At 38.9% G+C, this 21242-nt stretch overlaps 1 protein-coding gene across 1 annotated transcript; it reads right to left on the reverse strand.

Moving 5' to 3' along the window:
- Positions 1–326: 326 nt before the first annotated feature.
- Positions 327–14614, reverse strand: slc2a15b (solute carrier family 2 member 15b). The gene is made up of 12 exons (XM_026170104.1): positions 14387–14614; positions 13183–13281; positions 9985–10145; positions 9749–9873; positions 9324–9469; positions 7263–7395; positions 6892–7079; positions 4529–4639; positions 3609–3710; positions 2901–2976; positions 1586–1713; positions 327–729 (listed from the first exon to the last, which is right to left on the reverse strand). Exons 1-12 carry the CDS (start codon positions 14429–14431, stop codon positions 502–504), a joined length of 1542 nt encoding a protein of 513 aa, XP_026025889.1. The 5' UTR covers positions 14432–14614; the 3' UTR covers positions 327–501.
- Positions 14615–21242: the final 6628 nt, after the last annotated feature.

Consider the following 21242-nt stretch of genomic DNA (forward strand, 5'->3'; position numbering starts at 1 on the left):
TTAAAAGCTATTACCACATCAAGAAACCAGTTTAAATTAAATCTACCAGTTCTGTCAAGAAGAAAGATCAAATGTCCAGTACGAGTTATGACAGAAGCATAATTCTGGTTACCAAAGGCATCTACAAAAGGTCCAACCCACTAAAGGACATTTAATCAAATATTAGTGGGGATATATGTATATTTTTGAGTCTGTATGCATACTTTTAATTTTGAGTGGATTTGAGAAAATACAACATGAATTCACAACTGTGTCCCCAGTTCATATTTTCTAAAAGCATTAAAAATGTTTGCCATACAATCATTCCAACCTTAAAAAAAGAACAATTCAAAGGAGTCATTAAAAGTCCAAAATTACCATGACATTCATGCCCATGAAGAGTATGTAAACCTCTGACCATAACTGTATGCAGTGACAATTTGCACGAAGCAGCTGATCTGACAGTTCCTTGTCTGTATCACTGACAGTGTTGGTTGAGCTCCTATTCAACTGGCTGAATTCCTATTTTTTGTTATGGAAGTCGAGGGTTCCATAGCCGTTCATCAGAGCCATTTTTAGTTCACTATTTGGATACAGCTCTTCTTCACAGATCTCATTCTTGGTGGCAAACATCTGGCTGATCTCCAAGAAAGTTTTGTTCTTGGTCTCTGGAATGATGAAGAAGGTATAGACAGCCACTCCCAAGCAGACCACACAGAAGATCAGGTAACAGAAAGGACCTGTAGCAATCTGGGGTGGAAGGACACAAAAAAATACAAATGCACAGTTAAAGACACAAAACATGAAAGGTAGATTATTGGTTTTGTTGGCTTAAAGGTTAACGTTAGCATTAATAGCATTAGCATTAACATAGCAAATTTTTAAGGCAAGTACTTCCCTTTTTTTTTTTAAAGCTGTAAATGATCTACTAGGTTTCCAAACTAGCCAGGGGCTCTTTTATTGCCCTTATTGCCATTATTTTTGCTGGAAAAGACAGTAAGATCAGTAGCAAATCGGTGATGTTTTGCAGCAGGGGAAATGTTTTGGTATAAACTCTAAGGTAGGCTATAAAACAGAAAAAACACAGGACAGGGTGTTTAGCCTAGCTTATCCCAGAGACTAGAGGAAGACGGTACCTGATAGCCTGAAGACCTAAAACACTTTCTGAGAGCAATGAAGTTAGTTTGCTTCATGTGGAATAAAAACAGAAAGATTAAGGAACGTGCAATCTCATATTTTAAGATCTATGGCCAGACTAATTACTGACTGCCTCGGTCACTGTCAACTTAACAATTAATTGTCCTCTTTACTTTGTAGCTGTTCACTTGGAACGAAGCCGAGGACAATGACAGACAGCAAGGTCGGGACTTTTAATTGGCAATTTTATTGGTATTTGTGGAGTCACTTCTGTTCAGACAAAAGTGCACAGCCAGTCGTATACACACAGTAGATGTGCATCAAATGTCAAGACTACACATGTACAAAAAAAATAAAAAATAGAAATAAAGCCTTTTTACAGGTTTTTTCACTATAAACTGGACAGTATATTTAGATGGCTTTTGTGTACATTTGAATTTAGCTCTGTGGGATACAAGTCAGTGCTAACCTCTAAGAAGGGAAAGACAAAACCAATGGTGAAGTTGGACATCCAGTTGAGGCAACCAGCTACGGTGTACGCAGCCGGTCGATGAGACTGCTTAAACAGCTCCGCAGTGATCAGGAAAGGCACACCCGCTGTAAAGAATACACAAAAACATATTTTTCTTATTCCAAAAATATTCCCAACAACACCACATGAAGACAGTTTAATCTAACTAAGCATCCTGTTATAACACAAATCACATTTAATTACTTAGTATGGCTATATGAATCTATTGGGTGATGTGAAATTAACATCGGCATCTTAGTTCATCCATTACTTTATCAATACTCCCACTCAGGACTCTTCCTTGGCAGTTACTCAAAATTAACAGAAGATGATTAATGATAAACATTTCACAAGCCCAAGTGCTATTATATTACACTCCTTTTTCTACATGTACTTCATTATGTGTTCATTATTACTCACTAATCATAGACTGACAAGAGAGGAAGGTGTTTGTCAAGACAGCAAAACTCCACTTCTGAACCACAAGACACAGAATAGCTTAGCTCATGCAATTCATTAGTTTAAGATGTGCCTTAACTTTAAACATGTGATTCTTCATTGTTAGAAGTGAAGGCTATGAAGGAGAAATATGCATTAGTATAAGCTCTAATGATTAGCTTTCCGAATAATGTCCTCATTATTCTGTGCATGATAACTGCAGAGAGAAAAGTTTAATATTGTCAAACCAATAACTACACCATAATTTGTCAACATCTGCGGTATATATGGGAGGGCATCAATGTGCAAGCAAGGTTTCATTTGAAGGAAACCATATTCATCACAGCTAGCTTATGAACAATGAGCCATTAGAAGTCTAATTGCAGCAAGAGAAATCCTTGTTTGCTGAGGTATAGATTTTGCCTGTTTGACGAATGACGTTATGTAAACCAGATTTGTTCTAATCCATCATCCTCGCAGGTTCGCTCGACGTGGCTCTCATCGTTGTAAACTATTGCCTCTTAATTCACTTCACTCATCTCATCCAGTGTACAAATGGCTGTGAGAATGGAAGCAGTGTGGCAGTTAGGATTTCCTAATTTACAAGACTAATGAAATACAATATCTCCTCACAGCCAGAGGAGGAGTGTGGAGGATGGGGTGCTGATGTTTTCAAGCTTTAATGCCTGCTATTGTGCAAGTTTCCAGCAGGGTGCAGTGTTTCCTCATACACAGGATCACTTCTAGCTAATGCAATCACATGTAGCTTTGAAAGTGTTGGAAAGTTTTCATGCCAGATACAGATACAAGATTGTTTTTTTTTTTTTTTTTTTACCTGGACCTATGCAGAAGCCAGCAATAATCCCAATAACACAGCCCACACTGATGTAGCGCATGTAGGACAACTGCGGCTGTGATTGGTCAAACACAAGTCATGAGTTGCAGATAGTCACACACAGTTTTTTTTTAATATTATTCATTTATATGATGACTTCAGATGGAAAAATCTCTAAGCCTATCTAACATTTTATTTTGTTTTAAATATTTCGTCAGTGTCCTATGTTCAGCTTCAGTGAGTTTACTTTAACAGCAGTGAAATGGTCACTGAATGAAATGCTTTTTAACAAATTTGATAGTCTTTTGCAGCGAAACCTGCTTTGCATTTGTGCATCATCCTTTGTGCAGTCCACCTCTTTGGATGAGACATAGGAAATAGTTGCTAAACATGCAACTGAAAACAATCTTACAGATAAGTGTGTTTTGACTGGTGTTCCTGTGGACATGGTAGCTTTTAGTGGCATTTAGAGGTTTCTGCTAGCAAACCATGTTTGGAAAGAGGCTTAGCATGGCTTTGAAGTGAAGCTTTCACCTGATATAATTTTCTCATTTTTCACAGAGGGTGTCACTTAGAGGCTTTTTCATCTGAAGACATACAATAATTTATGTAAATTATGTAAATTTGGTTATGTCCTAAGCTCCATGTAATGTACTATAATGTCATGCAAAATATTCCTAAACCAGCAGGATATCAGATGACATGTACCTGGAAGAGGACAGACACAGTGATTCCGGCACAGCACAGTCCCATAAAAAGGAAACCACCAATCATCAGTGGTCTTCTGCCCAGACGCTCAATAGTGAAACACTAAATAACGGACAAATAAGCAGGACTACATGTGACTAACCCATAAAAATAGATTTTCAAAAAGTTAGTTGCAATTATACAAATCTTTCGTTTGCCTATATATATATCTATATCTATATATATATATATATATATATATATATATATATATATATATATATATATATATATATATATATATATATATATATTTTTTTTTTTTTTTTTTTTTTTCAATAGAGTATAACATGGCCCTGTGCACGCTACAGAATAAATGACCTTCATTAGGTTTCAGCTCACCTTCCCCTAATCAGATTTTATGCAAGCATGACCAAGACAACAGAAAACACAAACTGAAACAGTCAAGTTAAACAAAACAGACTGTGCATGACTACATGTCATAACCAAAATAACCAAAGTCATTATTTCTTTTAAGTATTTTAGGTAAGAAGTTACATGTTTATCAGAAGGGAAGGCATTTGTTTTTCCCAGTTTCTCTTTTTCTTGTGGATCAAGACTGAAGTTACCATCAGTCATACAAGGCACAGATTTATTGCAACCCCAAGTGCTTCATGGTTAATTAATCTGCTAATTCTATTTTCAGTTTAGCAGCCATTAAATCCATAACAAAACAAAAAATGCAATTTTTTATGTCAAGTTCCCAATATACTTAATTCTGTTGTATATTTTTGCTTTAACACTGGTCAAACAGATCTCAGACCAGGAAAACAGCAGCACATTATCACATCTGTGTTCCAACGTTACAAGTCCAAAATATAAAAAATCCTTGTATAATAGAAATACATTCATTTCATCTTAATGTGTGTGTGTCTACTCACCCCCAGCATCCCTGAGATGACCTCAATGGCCCCAGTTCCCACTGTTGTGTACTGAATATAAGGGTCTGCGATTCCTGCATTCCTAAAAATGTCATTTGTATAGAACCAGATCTGAAATTGACACAAGGTTTATTGATATGTTGAATCCTTTGGACTATTGATACAGCAAAAATCAAAGTTTGCCTTGTTTCCTTAAGGAGCCAAAAAGTCACTCTGCTTATCTGGTAATGCACACGATTCATCATAGTGATCATTATCACAAGGCCGACCATCACTCATGCATTTGAGATACAGCTTTTCATCAGTATGGACTCCTGACAAGTACTCCCCTTGAAATTAATTTGCGCATTCTCATTAATCACACTTTGCTGATACAACATCCATCATTGATGATGTGCGGACAAGATCGTGATCAGTGCAGTTAAATGCTGTCTTGTTGATTTAGTAACCATACATATAACATTTCATCACCATTGGAGGCTTGAAGTATGCAAACAGACGAGCAAAGCAGAAGGCCTGCACAAGCACAAACAATTCCAGAAACTTAAACAACTGGGATAAGATTTGATGAAGATGAATATAAGCTGCTAGGCTAAAACGCCTCCTTACTGAGCTAAAATCTCCTCTAATATAAGAATTGTGTTATATGAGTTGATTCATATATTTTGTTTTACGCACATGAGCACTAAAGTGCAAGCCAGTAACACTGCAGTGATGTCAGAGTGCTAAGCAAAGTAGCCATGGCTCATTTCACTCTGGAGCTTTTTTCAGCTTTTTCAGGCCAAACTGTTTGTTTAACAGAAGTAGCCTCATCTAATCACAGGATTTCAAAAGTGTTCTTGGATTATTTAGCTCATCTAATCTGACATGCCTCAGTGTGTAAACCTAACCTAGATTTACACAATGAGGTATGTACAGTTAAAGTAGGAAAAGTTAAGTAGGAGAAAATCACAGTCTTAAAATGACTTAATCTCTGGGCTTACTCAAAGCTACAATGCCAACTATACTACTTCAGTATTACCAAAACAAGCATCTGTCTTGAGAAACTGTCCTTGAGAAGACAGATGCTGATAACATAATAGTTTAATGGCAACTTCTACTTTATACAACCTAGTTCAGGAAACCGTTCATTGAGCACATTTGTGTCAAATGTCCTAGTGCCTTACACTTCCACATTACAAAAAGTGGATAAAACCTAGTTCACTTTTTAGTGGAGTATGTTGATCCTAAACAGATGCAGGTAGCCTCAGCACATGTCTCAACTTACTCTACCTTAAGAAAAAACAACCAAAGAGCGTAATCCTCATTATCCGTTTTATTACAGCATTCTTATTTGGAACTGATTTTGCTCATGCTGAATTATCCACTACAACCAGTACAAAGACACTGGAAATCATTCATTACATTCATCTGGAAAATATTTTGTTACCTGAAAATTAACTTTATGAATTTAGTTATGCATTTATTTGTCCCTTCTTTTCCTTCTTCACGATTTATCCATGATTTCACTTGTTTATGATTATGAATATGTAGTCGATGCTTTGTCGTATTCTCTTGCTTCGTGTAGAAGTGGAAGAACGAAAACAAAGCAAGAGCAGCAACAAAATAATAGCGGGGCTGCCACTTTATGATGTGAATGACAGTACAGCTACAGTAGTACTTGCAGAAGAAATAGCTCTTTCATCATTTTTCCTAGGTTGAGTGGCTCCCCAGCTGGCTGTAATAACTCTACAAAATCAGCACCACAAATACTGTAAAAGCACCATGTTGTAACATGTTGAATAATATCTGGTTGTGCACAAACTCAGTCTGTATGAATATGATTATAAGTATCCAATATTTTAAGAAAAAACATGCACATTTACTTTTCAAACTCTCTTGAATTGCTTAGTTTTACTTTTCGTGTCTCAGATTTGGAGACACTACTTCTTCTGGAGGTTTGAAGCCTTCCAGTGTTCCTGGCTGGAACAGCTGGGACTGAGAGACTCAGTGGGGTGCACCCCTGCTGCGAAATGGCACTAGCATATGAGCCTGCATGCCTGGAGCCTCCATCCATATGAAGCAATGAGTACAAAGATGTGTTTGACTTTGTGTTCGGATGGGTGGACCTTGTTATGTGAGGTAACGCTGAGGGAGAGCACCAGGAGATAATGAGGCATGGTCACATCGCCCCCTGCTTAGTCATTCAGTGGGTGTGAGACTGTGATGTATGGATGGACGGGAGGAGCCCAGCTGGGAACTCTCGCACTATAAGATCTCCCTCTCATATAATAACTGCACAGTTGTTGCACATTCAAAATGTGACAATACACACACATATAAACAAAAGATGAAAAAAACAACACAATAGTTCTCCTACTCACGGCATCAATCCCAGACAGCTGCATGCCGATGTTGACCACTGCAACAGTGAGGACCTGCCAGCGGACACAGCTGTCCATGAGGAGGCTGCAGACAGAGAGGGTCTGCATGGAGGACAAAGAGCGTTGCTCCTCCTGCATCTCTTCAACCTCAGCCTGAATGTTTCCTTTAGTACGGAACCACTTTAGGGCTACAGAACGGAGTGAAACAGGAGTCTTTTTTATTAAACCAGTTTTAATTCATCCTTCAAGTATCACAGTGAAAGGATTATGTAAAGTTTGAGAATCTGTTCTAGGCGTCTTGATCTTCCTTTGTAATAGGGGTTAGGGGTTAGGTTATTCAGAAAAGGAAAGCAAGAAATGCACTTTTTAACCTGCAATGGTGGCATGCACATCTCCTCTCTCTATTAGCAGATATCGTGGACTCTCTGGAAACCATGGCAACAGTATCAGCTGGACCATGGTAGGAACCGCCACAAGAGACAAAAGCAGAGGCCAGTGCTCTTCCTGTGTGGGGAAAAAACAACCCCAATAAAAACCAAAGACCTCACCTAAACCTTGATTTAAAAAAATAATAATATCATCATCTAAAACTATTCATTCCATCTTTACCATCTTTGTCTTTATACCTACAGTGGGGCAAAAAAGTATTTAGTCAGCCACCGATTGTGCAAGTTCCCCCACTTAAAATGATGACAGAGGTCAGTAATTTGCACCAGAGGTACACTTCAACTGTGAGAGACAGAATGTGAAAAAAAAAAAATCCATGAATCCACATGGTAGGATTTGTAAAGAATTTATTCGTAAATTAGGGTGGAAAATAAGTATTTGGTCACCTCAAACAAGGAAAATCTCTGGCTCTCACAGACCTGTAACGTCTTCTGTAAGAAGCTTTTCTGTCCCCCACTCGTTACCTGTATGAATGGCACCTGTTTGAACTCATCATCTGTATAAAAGACACCTGTCCACAGCCCCAAACAGTCAGACTCCAAACTCCGCCATGGCCAAGACCAAAGAGCTTTCGAAGGACACCAGGAAAAGTATTGTAGACCTGCACCAGACTGGGAAGAGTGAATCTACAATAGGCAAGCAGCTTGGTGTGAAAAAATCAACTGTGGGAGCAATCATCAGAAAATGGAAGACATACAAGACCACTGATAATCTCCCTCGATCTGGGGCTCCACGCAAGATCTCATCCCGTGGGGTCAAAATGATCATGAGAACGGTGAGCAAAGATCCCAGAACCACACGGGGGGACCTGGTGAATGACCTGCAGAGAGCTGGGACCAAAGTAACAAAGGTCACCATCAGTAACACACTACAACGGCAGGGAATCAAATCCCGCAGTGCCAGACGTGTTCCGCTGCTGAAGCCAGTGCATGTCCAGGCCCGTCTGAAGTTTGCCAGAGAGCACATGGATGATACAGCAGAGGATTGGGAGAATGTCATGTGGTCAGATGAAACCAAAGTAGAACCTTTTGGTATAAACTCAACTCGTCGTGTTTGGAGGACGAAGAATACTGAGTTGCATCCCAAGAACACCATACCTACTGTGAAGCATGGGGGTGGAAACATCATGCTATGGGGCTGTTTTTCTGCCAAGGGGACAGGACGACTGATCCGTGTTAAGGACAGAATGAATGGGGCCGTGTATCGTGAGATTTTGAGCCAAAACCTCCTTCCATCAGTGAGAACTTTGAAGATGAAACGAGGCTGGGTCTTCCAACATGACAATGATCCAAAACACACCGCCCGGGCAACAAAGGAGTGGCTCCGTAAGAAGCATTTGAAAGTCCTGGAGTGGCCTAGCCAGTCTCCAGACCTCAACCCCATAGAAAATCTGTGGTGGGAGTTGAAAGTCCGTGTTGCTCGGCGACAGCCCCAAAACATCACTGCTCTCGAGAAGTTCTGCATGGAGGAATGGGCCAAAATACCAGATACTGTGTGTGAAAACCTGGTAAAGACCTATAGTAAACGTTTGACCTCTGTTATTGCCAACAAAGGTTATGTTACAAAGTATTGAGTTGTATTTTTGTTATTGACCAAATACTTATTTTCCACCCTGATTTACGAATAAATTCTTTACAAATCCTACCATGTGGATTCATGGATTTTTTTTTTTCACATTCTGTCTCTCACAGTTGAAGTGTACCTCTGGTGCAAATTACTGACCTCTGTCATCATTTTAGGTGGGGGAACTTGCACAATCGGTGGCTGACTAAATACTTTTTTGCCCCACTGTATATTTAGCTATTCCATAAGTAAACATAGGGTGTCTTGAAGCTTTTTCTGTCTGAAAGTATATTGTTTGCAACGCTTTGTGCATCTGCTCAATTGTAGATCACAGAGTCTCTGCATGCATGCATCAATTCAAAATGTTATTTTTATTACATATTAGAACTATGAAAGCCAGTCAAACATCACAGTATAAGAACCTTTCCCAGTATCTCCGAGAGCCCCAGGACCTGAGCGATGAAAACTCCAAGACAAATGTGAATGCTGGGAACAAGGCCCAGGAAGCCTCGCAAATTCTTAGGAGCGATCTCACCGAGGTACATCGGCACCACACTGAGAGAAATCCCTGTAGAAACGAAGAAAGTGCAATTAATACAGTCTGACTGTGCTGGTGCAAAAATGAACAAAACACCAAATATGAACTGAAAAGGCAATTTAAAGCATAAATGACTCAGCTGTTTATAGATTATAGGAAATGTATATACAGCTATTTTTCACCAACAACACAAAGTGCTGCTAATTACAGACAAATATGTGACAGTAATAATAACAGTAATAAATATTAAGAGGAGATTATTGACATTGGAATAAATTTTAGTCAACCAGGAACAGTAGGCATGTCTACCTGAATGTACTCCTGTGATGAAACGCCCAATGATGACCATCTCAGGAATTCTGCACCATCTGCTAAAGCCCATCAGAGCTCCGCCCATAAAAACAAGTGCAGTGGATCTCACCAGAGTCCCTTTCCTGTTTGGACGCAGTGATTCTCGTTGCTCAGCTCTCTAAGTTTGAGTCTGTCACAGGTTAATAGTAATTTATAAACATGCACTCAAAATTCATAAACATGGTCACACTGACCTTCCATATTTGGTAACTAGTCTGCCCACCAGCAGTGCTCCGGTCATTCCACCAATGGCAAAGATTGACACAGTAAGAGAGTACAAGACGGTAAGAAGATGCCCATCCGGAGTCAAGCCATGACTTTCTAATAATGTCTCATTGTAGAAGTCTTTGATGTACTGGTGGAAAACAAGGTAAATTCATTTTCTAAGCAAAAAACACCCCAAATAAATCAAACCCAGTGTAAAAAGATTGTGTGCAATCAAAAGATAATGTTACCTTTTTTAGATATCTTATTTATTTAGCCTTTTATTTATTATTCTAGCACAGCAGTTTTATAGGAGCCAGAGTTCAAAATATTGTTGTTTTTTTTCTTACACTGAGCTTCGTGCAGCCATGTGCTCTCTGAAACCAGCTCTCTGAAACCAGCTCCTCTTCCTTTTAAAGCAACTTTCTTCTGACCGACTGCTCCTTGCAAACCGAAAGTTTGAAGAGGAGTGTGGAGCTTCTGTGCTCACATCTAAAGCCATGAGACGACTATAATAAATACATCCAATCTTACCAACATAAACGAGAGCCAAGAGTTGCAAAAACAGCCTGAAATAGAGCAGTCAGAAGCCTGGATTTGTGAATAGTGCAAATACTAAGTTATTATCAATTACACCGATCAAACTTTTTGAAACCTTGAACATGTTTAATGTGAGCATCCGTAACTGTAACACTACAGACATGACACAAAAAATGAAACATAAATGATACGTCACAATATATCCCCAAAAGACCTGATAAATGAAAATTTGATGTTGTAACTTCAATAATTTAAGTCAAGTCAAATTCAAAGCTGAAAAGGACTCATCGACTGCATGCTTGATGAATCTGACGGTGATGCCTTTCACTCAATAAAGTGTCCAGGATGATCCATTGCATTAAAATTTTAAGAAAAATATGAATTAAATATATACATTAATATGAATTCAAAAGAATACAGAAGAGGTGCAGGAGAGGACCCAATTCAAAAATTCTCCCTGTACTATGTGCTATGTTATCGCACATAAAAAGGCCTCAGTGAAAGTCTACAGATCTCATAAAGAAGCATACGACAGTAACAACATAGTAAGTGTCCATAACCAACAGGAAGGGAAATTTATATTTGCTCCTTTGCTTTGTTTCTGTATTGATTTCTTATACAAAGTAATGAAAATTATTGAAACAACAGAAAGTGTCATATGATGTCAGAAAGGTTTCAACTGCTGACCTGCTCCTCCTTAAAAGAGCTGGATAGAATATTACCTTGCTTACTAAAATATTACTTTCTGAATGTTGTCATATGTCTGGAGTGTTCAGGTCTGTGTTAACACAACAACAAAATCTTGGAAGTACAAACCCATTGACCCCAAAGCCAGATGATCCAATGCTCTGAGGAAGTGTTAAAACTTTTAATGTTAAAATTCATTAATTTTAACATTAACAGATAACAGAATTTTAGATCACTTGACACTAAGAAACTGACCCAAACAAAATGAACTGAACTGCTCCAGCTGTCCCTACTTCTGTGCAGAGCATTCAGGATTTGGGGAAATACCCAGTATTTTTCTGTTTTTCTCAAGAAAAAGATTGACTTTATTCTCACATCTCACTTCCATATCAGTCGGGAGTCGGCTTACGCTAGCTAAATTGCTAGCTTAGCCAAAGGACACAAGCAGAAGCAACTAAATTGGCTCCATGTCTTTTGAAATTAGCCGTGCCAGGAAATAGTTATTACATTAATGTGTGCGTTTTAGAGCATTAGAGAGATGACTTGTGACTTCATTCCATCCTCCCGTGACCAGTAGCTAAGCTAATCATCTCGTGAATCTATTTTTATAAAAATGAAACTCATGTCAAGCTTCTAAAGCCGGGCATACACTGTCCGATTTTTCAGTCGTGCGACTGTTTTGGGGATCGGCCCGAGTTTCGCCTTAATCGTGTGTCGTGCATCGTGTAGTATACATGAGGTAACAAGAAGCGATTAACACCTCATGACCAGCTCCCGATCATCAATCGTATGGTCGCAAGAAAATCAAACCTGTCTGAAATCCTTTCGGCCCTCGTGAGGGTGTCAACTCAGCCTCTCACACTGCGCATGCGCAAACAGAATTGGAAGTAGAAAGACGGAGCAGCACGGCAGTGATCTGGACACAAGCGATGGAGGCACAACTTGAAGAAATTTGGCAAGCTCATCCGAGCATTTCGATGTGGCCTCACAATATTATCACGAGCGCACCAACCGTGAAAAGAGTTGGATGGACATTGCTGCTCAACTGCAGCCGCCTGGTCAATGTTTTTCATTAGCAATTTAGCAAAGTTGATGGTGGTGGTGGTGTGTGTCAGTGTCTGTTAAAGACAGAGAGGGAGAGACAGATTTTGTGTTTAAGCTTATAAGCTTCATGTTATGGACGCACAGTGTGAACACTCAAGTCACATCAGAGCATCGGGCCGTATAGTGTGAGACCCTGCATCGTGACCCACGAACTTCTAACCCCTGCGAATCAATCGTAGAGTTTGAGCAGGAGCTGAATAATGCGACTGAAAAAAATCGCACAGTGTATGCCCAGCTTAATGTAGACAGTGCATCTGCAAGCATTTCAACATGTCTAAGCCTCCCTCTAAACCAATTACAGTTTCATTGTGGATATTTAAAAACAATAGCATTAAGAAAACACCCTGGCTGGCTGATTCCTGACCTGGAACTGATGCAGGGTTTTTATAAAATTTTTGTTACTTTAATCCACGACTATAAAACATATTTATAAAGTTTCAACAACAGATACCAAGCTCTAGAAAAACAATGCAAATGAAAGTTGGAGATGAAAGGTTTAGCTGATCCTAAGTCCTGAGATACGAACATGAGACAATACCCTGAACCTGCTCACATGCTTCTGTGGGGCTGAACACATGACTGCACCGCGGCAAATTCAACATCCAAGGAACATAATGGATTAAGAGCTACAGCGTATCAATGACATGGTAAGGTAGCTATATAAGCTCACATGACCCCACATGACAATTTATTTGTTCAGTTGGAGTGTTATGTTCAAATGGGTTATTTAACCATTGAGAATCAAATTTCATACAGTGTTTAACCATAAAGGGAACATTTGAGTTCTCACGAAAAGCATGCACGCAAATGAAATCACAAAACTAGGAGTCTTATTATGTAGACGACGATGAAAATACCTTTGCAGGAGAGTTGACAACAGCCAAGTTATAGCCATAGAGCATAGAGCTGCCAAATGAGGCCAGGAAAGCCACTGCCAGCAGAGGCTTTGTAAGATGCTGTGGAAAACACAAAGCAACACATGAGGGGAAAACCAAGCTGCAAACAGAGTTTACTGTCTCAGGGATGTCTAACTCATTTGACATTGTGGGACACAAACAGTCCACTTTGATGTGAAGTGGACCAGGCCAGTGAAACTCCCCTTTCTTTCAGTGTAAAGCAGTTTAACTATTCATTCAATTCAATTCAATTTTATTTATACAGCACCAAATCACAACAACTTTGCCTCAATGGGCATTTTTATTTAAGCTGTAAAACCTATTTAAACACAATTAAAAGTCAAAAACTTACAGGCGTTGTCACATTCAGTGTCAGAGTGGAGTCTTTGCTTGACCAATTCTGGCCCCCTGACCTTATGTTTGACACCCCTGATCCAATAGATTTCACCATAACTAAACAAACTGGAAGCATAAACAATTACCCTAAATGAATATGTTAAAGCAGCTGACTAAATGTTACAGTTTAGTTAATGTGTATTGAAAAATCAGCTAAATGATGTTTAGTTTTAAAAAGTCACCATGATCAAAGGTACCTGACTTTATTTAGAATTTAAAGCTGTACAACAACAATCAGTGATAACAGATAAGACTCATAAGTCTGTTATGACTAAAGGTAGTCAACAGCTCCTCTGAGCCATTGTCACTCCTTTTAAATATAGTTCACAGGAGACATTGCACCCCACTCAACAACAATTTATTCTGATTAAATATCTCATGTGGAGCTGCTCACATGTCACACTACTTTAAAATGAGACACGAGTAACTTCTCATTTGCCGTTTAAAAACACACACAGGCTACTTTTGCTTTTAAAGTCTCCTTTATTCTTTTTTTTTAACCTGATTTGTGGTAAATTGAACGATGCTTGGAATGTCATATGACGTGGTGACTGGTGCTATTGTACGAGTTCAGTGTGTCATGATGAGTTTTCCAAGGAACCCAGTAAGCATCTTATATGAACCATGACCTTGAACCAACGTTGTACAATGAGATTAGGAGGCATTCGCGACATAATTCCAAAATCATGTGACTAATAAAAAGCGATCACTGGAAACGACCATACCACCCAGGAATTAGATCGAAATTTTTAAAAATGCTTACACTTACCGAGGTGAGTTTTTCATTGTTTCCCTGTAACAGTTCTTCCGCCATTTAAGTCATAAATGATTATTCCCCTTGTGTGAGTTTCTTCGTCATCTGCAAAACTTTTCAAAACTCTTTTCACCGCATCCCCATTTGTAGAGTTTGAGCCGTGATCGTGTACCGGAGAGGAGGCGTGTCGTGTTGATGGGCGGAATTTCCACAGTCGTTAAACCGCCTGCAAAGCAGGCCCATCCCACAACTTTTATCGTTTCCCTTTCCCCAGCAAAGATCACGAGTGTCATCCTACACCCCAGAGTGATTAGAGTAATTTACTTTAAAAAAAACAATTTTTATTTAATAATTTGTCAGTTAACATGATTACACAAAACCTACCTTAAAAACCTTAAATTTCGTGGAATTTGATGGAAGAAATTGATTTACAGTTTTAAGATTTTATTTTTCCTTATACACCTGGAGGTCTGTTGTATAAATCTAACCTTGACTTAATTTCAAAGTTGCACTGAACTTTGCATTTTTTCCTGTTTAAATTCGTTTATCTTGTAAGTTTCATCTCCCCAACACTCACATGAGTGTAGCAGAGCTCCTCCCTTTTCCAGCTAATTACAAGTGATTTTTAAAAATCCAGTCATTGAAGCCTAAAGCACTTGCTAGTCAAATGGTAGCTGCACGATTTTACAGAAATCTATAAGTGCAGCTTTTCACTTCTGGTTAAGTAAGATGCTTTCAAAGCTGACATTAGAAGTTTAACAATGTTATGTTTTATTGCTTTATGGTAACAATAAATGTTGCTTTCTGTAACCTCCTTTAATGGAAATAGTTTGAAAAGAATTTAAGATTAAGTTTGGATTTTTCTCTTACCTTTACTGATTAATTAAAGTACTTGGAGTAAGACTTGCATTTTTTGCTTCCCTTTTGGCTTTTAATTTGAAATGTTCTATAAAAATAATTATTCTACTCAGAAACGACAAGCACAAAACCTACATTTCCAGGTGTAGACATCATTTTTTTCATCTGCTCACAGTTTTGTCCTCTACACAAAATGCAAATAAACAATGTCAGTTAATGTTCACCAAAGTGATATGCTCGACATCAGATCTTCACCTGACTGTCATGGATGAAGACCTGTTTGGTTGCCTTTTAATCGCCTTTAGTCACAGTACCATCTGCTTTACATATGATTCTTGAAATGTCTATAACAGGAGTGTCCAACTCCAGGCCTCAAGGGCCGGTGTCCTGCAGGTTTTAGATGTGTCCTTGATCCAACGGAGCAGATTTAAATGGCTAAATTACCTCCTCAACATGTCTTGAATTTCTCCAGAGGCCTGGTAGTGAACTAATCATTTGATTCAGCTGTGTTGACGCAGCGTGAGATCTAAAACCTGCAGGACACTGGCCCTTGAGACCAGTAATCGGAGACCCCTGGTCTATGGTTATTTCAAGATGAGATAATGGAGTTCCTTGCAAAAATGCAAAAGCCTTGAGCCACCTCTCATTTTTAAAACACATTTTCTAGTTCTAATTTAGTAAAAACATACCTGTGTAGAAGGACACACAACGTTACTGCAACATTATTGAAGCAGTGTGGGATCATCTTGATAAAGAACAGAAAAAAGGGCAGCCAACATCCAAAGTGCAGCTTTGGATGTCCTTCAAGAAGTTGGAGAGCTACTCCTGGAGACTACTTAATGAAATGACATTTTCAAGTTTGTTGTAAGCACAGAACAGTTTAATTGTGTTTAGAAACTAAAAGCTGAGAAGACAAGAAGAAATCAAACACAAAATATGTAAAACACAGATAAATCACATGAAGTATATTATGCACTGTGAGAAGTTTAAATGAAATAATAATAATACAGGGATATGTGAGTTGAAGTGGAGAATTTAGTCAGCAATAGACTACACAAAGTGACACAAGATTTTATTTTATTTTTTCATGGGGAGGGGGTGATGGCGACTTCACCTCCTTTACACCCTTTTGCTACCTCCATCAGATTTCTCCCTGCTGATATTTCCTGGTATGATATAGTATATTCCCTACATAGATTCCTCCAGTACACAACCAATGACCCTTTAAACATATGCTCCTAACTTTAAACCAACGAGCCAAGTTGAGACCATCATGCAGGTCAAATGACTTGTGTCATATGACTTCTAGCGCTGTGAAATTTATGCGGCATCATGCTGTTTTTGTGTATAAAATCAATTAGGCTGGGAACAGGGACATAACTCACTGGGCTGACACCATAAAAAAAGAAAAGAACAAATGTGTAATGAAATGAAATATTATGAGGAAAAGGTGTGTGCTGACACTAAAAAACACTCGATAAGACTTACAAGCTTACTACGCAACACAAACTTGATATTTGGCATACATGTTCGCACATATACATATACATTTGTATACACCAAATTAATAATGACTGTGAAGCATAATTGTAGCTTTTTTTGGTCTTTTTGTACAGTTTGACTTTTAATTATGCCATGTGTAAAACATTTGTGGGATTAGAACACAAACGCAAGTGTCTGAGCTCTTGTCTTTTCTCATCCATCCATCCATCCTTTTCCACTAATTCAATCCAAGGTCACAGGGGGCTGGAACCTATCCCAGCTGAGAGAGGGGAGAGGCTATGGACACCTGGTACAGGTCAGCAATCTGTAGCAGAGCTCCTCCCTTTTCCAGTCACGTTTCAAGTGTCACTTACCAGCTCTTGTTCGCCTCCAGTTCCACAAAATTAATAGATAATTAAATAAATTTGTAATACCTTTTTTCATCATGAGAACAGAAAAAACTATTGCAAAAACAATTGAGGGTCTATAAAAGCAAACATTTGATTTAATTCACAAAATAATTAGATTCAGTTTGATTTTTTGGACACTTATGAATAGTGCAAATAAGTTTAGAAAGTTTGTTGTAATCAGTCATGGCAAACCCTGCCATGTAAAAGGTAATTAGCTGACCTAATAGTTAATTAAAAATATTGATTAGTGTAGCTTTAAATGTTTGCTGGTGATCCTGGTCAGGTGACTGCAGCAAAGGAGCTACAGAGTAAGGAAAGTCACAGCTGCAGTGTTTTTATTTCTTTGAATCTAAGTTAACTTACAAGAGCCTCTGGCCTGTAGTAATTCATCAAAATGAAGTCCTAAATGCATCAAAACACCTATTATAGAGCAACGTTAGTTGGTCTGTTGTGTTTGTGTTATAAAGAGCAACACTTGATTACAGTAAACGATGAACAAATCTTTGCTTTTATTATAAGTAAATTTGGAGACTGAGGTCTGTGTCTCTTGATGGGTCTTGATGAATATCAGGCCTGTTCTCATTTGTTGCTCACTGGGCTTCTTGGATCAAGGTCAAGAGTGCACATTGAGGAACACGGACAAAATGTGAGACTCTGATCAGAGTTCACGTGTTCATCTCTTTACGTTGTTTAGGCTCATGTGACTCGGAGGTTTATGCTGGTCATTTTTCTGCTTAGGATAAGAACAAGTGGAATAATTCATTTATCTTCCATCAAAAGTGAAACCACAGCATCATATCGCAAAGACATTTTTTTCTCAATTTATTGCGATTCTCACCATCTGATTGTGTCTGCTCATTAACACAATGATTAGGAGAAAAACCAGATAGAGACTCAGATGCTGACAAATAAAAAGCAGTGAAAAGAAATTAACATCTCCCTTACATAATTTACAACAGGGACATTTCATGATCATAATCAGGATGTGGAACTACATGATTTAATTTCCTCCCAGCAGTGAATAAGATGTCATTTGATAAATTACCCATCAATAGCAGACAGTAGGGATGCTGTGCAGGGAAATGCAGCATGTGCATGTGCCTGTGTGAGCCTCTGTGTGTGGTTGTGAGTGAGTTTCGTGTGAACGTGCACAGCCATGTTGTCACAATGAGGATGCTCAGTGTGTGTGTTTGTATGTGTTTGTGTGTGTTGCAGGAAGCTCGGAATAACCTCACATTAGCAGCCCATTATTTCAATAAACCTCCTCTTGCATCCAGTTGACAGATCATCTGCCTAGAAAAGCAGATATTGTGGCCTTTAATCAGTCAGCCCCCTCTGAGCCTCCGTAGTCTCTTGTGCAGTATTTAAATTCCTCATTTACTCTGTTGCAGGCGGGACGTGCCTGTCCCCCATTGTTCGCTCTGAATAAACTGAGAAGCTGATCGTGTTAAGTGTGGCCATGATTGATGGCTGCTGATGAAATCTAATATACTCGCCCCATGCCATCGTTTAGCAGAAATAGGATTAGAGAAAAAGACTCCTACACCAGCTGATAAAAGGTGGAAATGTACTTAATGCACTTAATGCTTTTTCAGATTTTTAAAATTGAAGAGTTCTGGCAGTGGTCGAGTAACTCCAAGAGGAGTCTGGGACATTAACTGTTGACTGATGGCTGTGGGTTGTGGGGTGTGTGATGAAACTGAGTTAGTGAAATGAAGTGTGAGTGTGAGTGAGGTCAGGAGGCACAGATTATAAATCTAAAAACCATAAAGCAGAGTGACTGTCATCAGTCGTGTCATGATAATTATTTTCACGATTGTTATCACAGCTATTAAGCCTCCTTGTGTTCGTGGAAAGGTCAGTACACTGCACTGGCAAATGGCACATGACTCTGTGATATAACTGCTTTAATGTGTTGATGAAATTTTAAGAGATGAGAGCGGAAGTGAGATTTTAGTGACCCCTTGTGGGGTGTGAGCTCCAGTTCATTATGGAGTGATTATCTTTATGAAAAAAGAAACTATAGTCTGTGTACTCTGTGTTGGATGGATTTTTCTTCTGGAAATATAAGTATTTCTAGCTAAAGAACACACAAACACACTGGTATTTAGATAGACAAACTATAATATACACACACAAGCACACGCTTTGCAGCCCAAATAAAGCAGTTATAAGTTTAAGCGAAGCCCTGTCATCCTTCCTCTAGCCTCTTTTCTCCTCTGTTTTGTGTTTTACCCCCTTCACAGCTACATTATCACTTTATTTGGGTGTAATGGATCTCCCTCCTCCCCTCCCGACCGTTCCCATTGGCTGTGGCTGGCCTCCAGCCCAGCCCACCTGCTCCACAGCGCTCTCCTTAATGTGACTGGCCGAGGATGATGGATTGCCTACTGTCACTTCCACCTCCTCCTCCAATCAACAACTAGCCATGGAAATTGATTGTTCTAATTTGCTCTCATTATTATTATGATATTAAGCACAATATACAGACACAGCTCACTGTCAGATCTGGGCAACGCCATCATTAGTTACAGAGGCTGGAGAATACGCCTCAGTGCGGTTTTCTCCCACAGACGCCAAGATGTAAAGGAATCAGCGAGCGTTGGAGAAGCATACTGCTTTTTCTTAATAAGATTTGCCATGCAGCACCTCGCTGAGGTGATGTAGCATCTAATTAAGTTCAATTCAGTGCATCTGGGAAAGAGGGAAAAAAAGAAGATATGATTAAGTTCCTCCATGTCAAACGCAGCGTGTTCACGTGCAGCTGCCGGATCAGGGGAAATGGGAGGTGCCAGTGTGAGGAAAACACTCGTCTCTACATCTGCAATGACTGCAAATTGTACAAATCTACAGTTATTAAATGCTGCTCAGAACACGCAGTTGAGATGCAGGACTATACATTTACAGAGTGAATGGTACTGAATAACAATGAGAGTGCACAATCTAGGAGCTTTCAGAAAAATTTTAATTTCAGAAAAATACTAAAAATGTACAGTATTTCTGTTTAAAGATAAAGTGTACACTATATGATGACCTTATGCATGACCTTTCTCATTCTTCATCTCATTAAACAGCTTCTGTCTTTCTCATCAGGCTTGAAGTTGAACAACCGAAGATCAGCAGTATCATCATTTTGAGTGCTTTAGGCCTTCTCCCCCCTCTGCTATATTCACAAGCCTGATTTGAGATGGTACAAATGAGACTCCAAAAGGCCAAAGCAAATACCAGAGAAATCTGCTGATCATGATATTACCAGAGCAGCCCCTCCAGCTGTATACGACTCCTGTGTTGCATGGACCAAAGTGTATCCCCAGCCATGCTGTTATCAGCCCAGAGTATATTGGATACTGCTTACATTAACACACAGTGTCTAACAAACCGCTTACGCTCCTTTAATTGGATTACAAGGAGTGCTGCATTCCCATTGGTGAGATTAGAAGGGTCCGGGCACGGAGCCGACTCCCCCTCCTCCGCGTGAGTAAGGTATCTGATTCGTCGTCGTCTCTAACGACCTGCAGATGCCAGATGTTTGATTGGTGGAGTGGTGCTGGCACGGGTGTTTATTGGTCCATGACAGTGTAATAAGGGCTATGCCAAGTCGACTGTCAGGGTGTTAAAGTGTCTACTCTGATCTAGGGGTGATTAATGAGGCTGTTTATTTATTTACTGGCCTTAAATACAGTTTGTGGAGATTCTTTTCTCTAAGTAGATTTAAAGGTCAGTCTTGAAATTGCCAGACAGGATTTAAACATGTAAAATATAGCTTTTTATATTAAAAATGTTATGTTTGAAAACAACTTAATTTTACCTGTATTTGAAACTGTGAGGATCTTGTTTAATGCTGCTGTTGGGACTTTACATCAACTTTGGGGGAGTTTTGATCCTACAGTTTAAAGCTTGCACATTTGTAACACTCATCTCACCACAGTTAGATCAAAAGAAAAAAAAATAGAAGTCTGTATCAATAGTTCCTGATATTAGAGACAAAGTACTGAACTCATTGTTTAGGTGATTTTCAATTTTAAGCATATTTCTATATTTTCTCCATTTGACATTTTCTGCTTTTCATGTCATAATGATCAAATAATAAAAATAATAGTAACTGGAAAGCATTTTAAGTA

Source organism: Astatotilapia calliptera, chromosome 6, assembly GCF_900246225.1.
Source record: "Astatotilapia calliptera chromosome 6, fAstCal1.2, whole genome shotgun sequence".
Taxonomy (NCBI): domain Eukaryota; kingdom Metazoa; phylum Chordata; class Actinopteri; order Cichliformes; family Cichlidae; genus Astatotilapia; species Astatotilapia calliptera.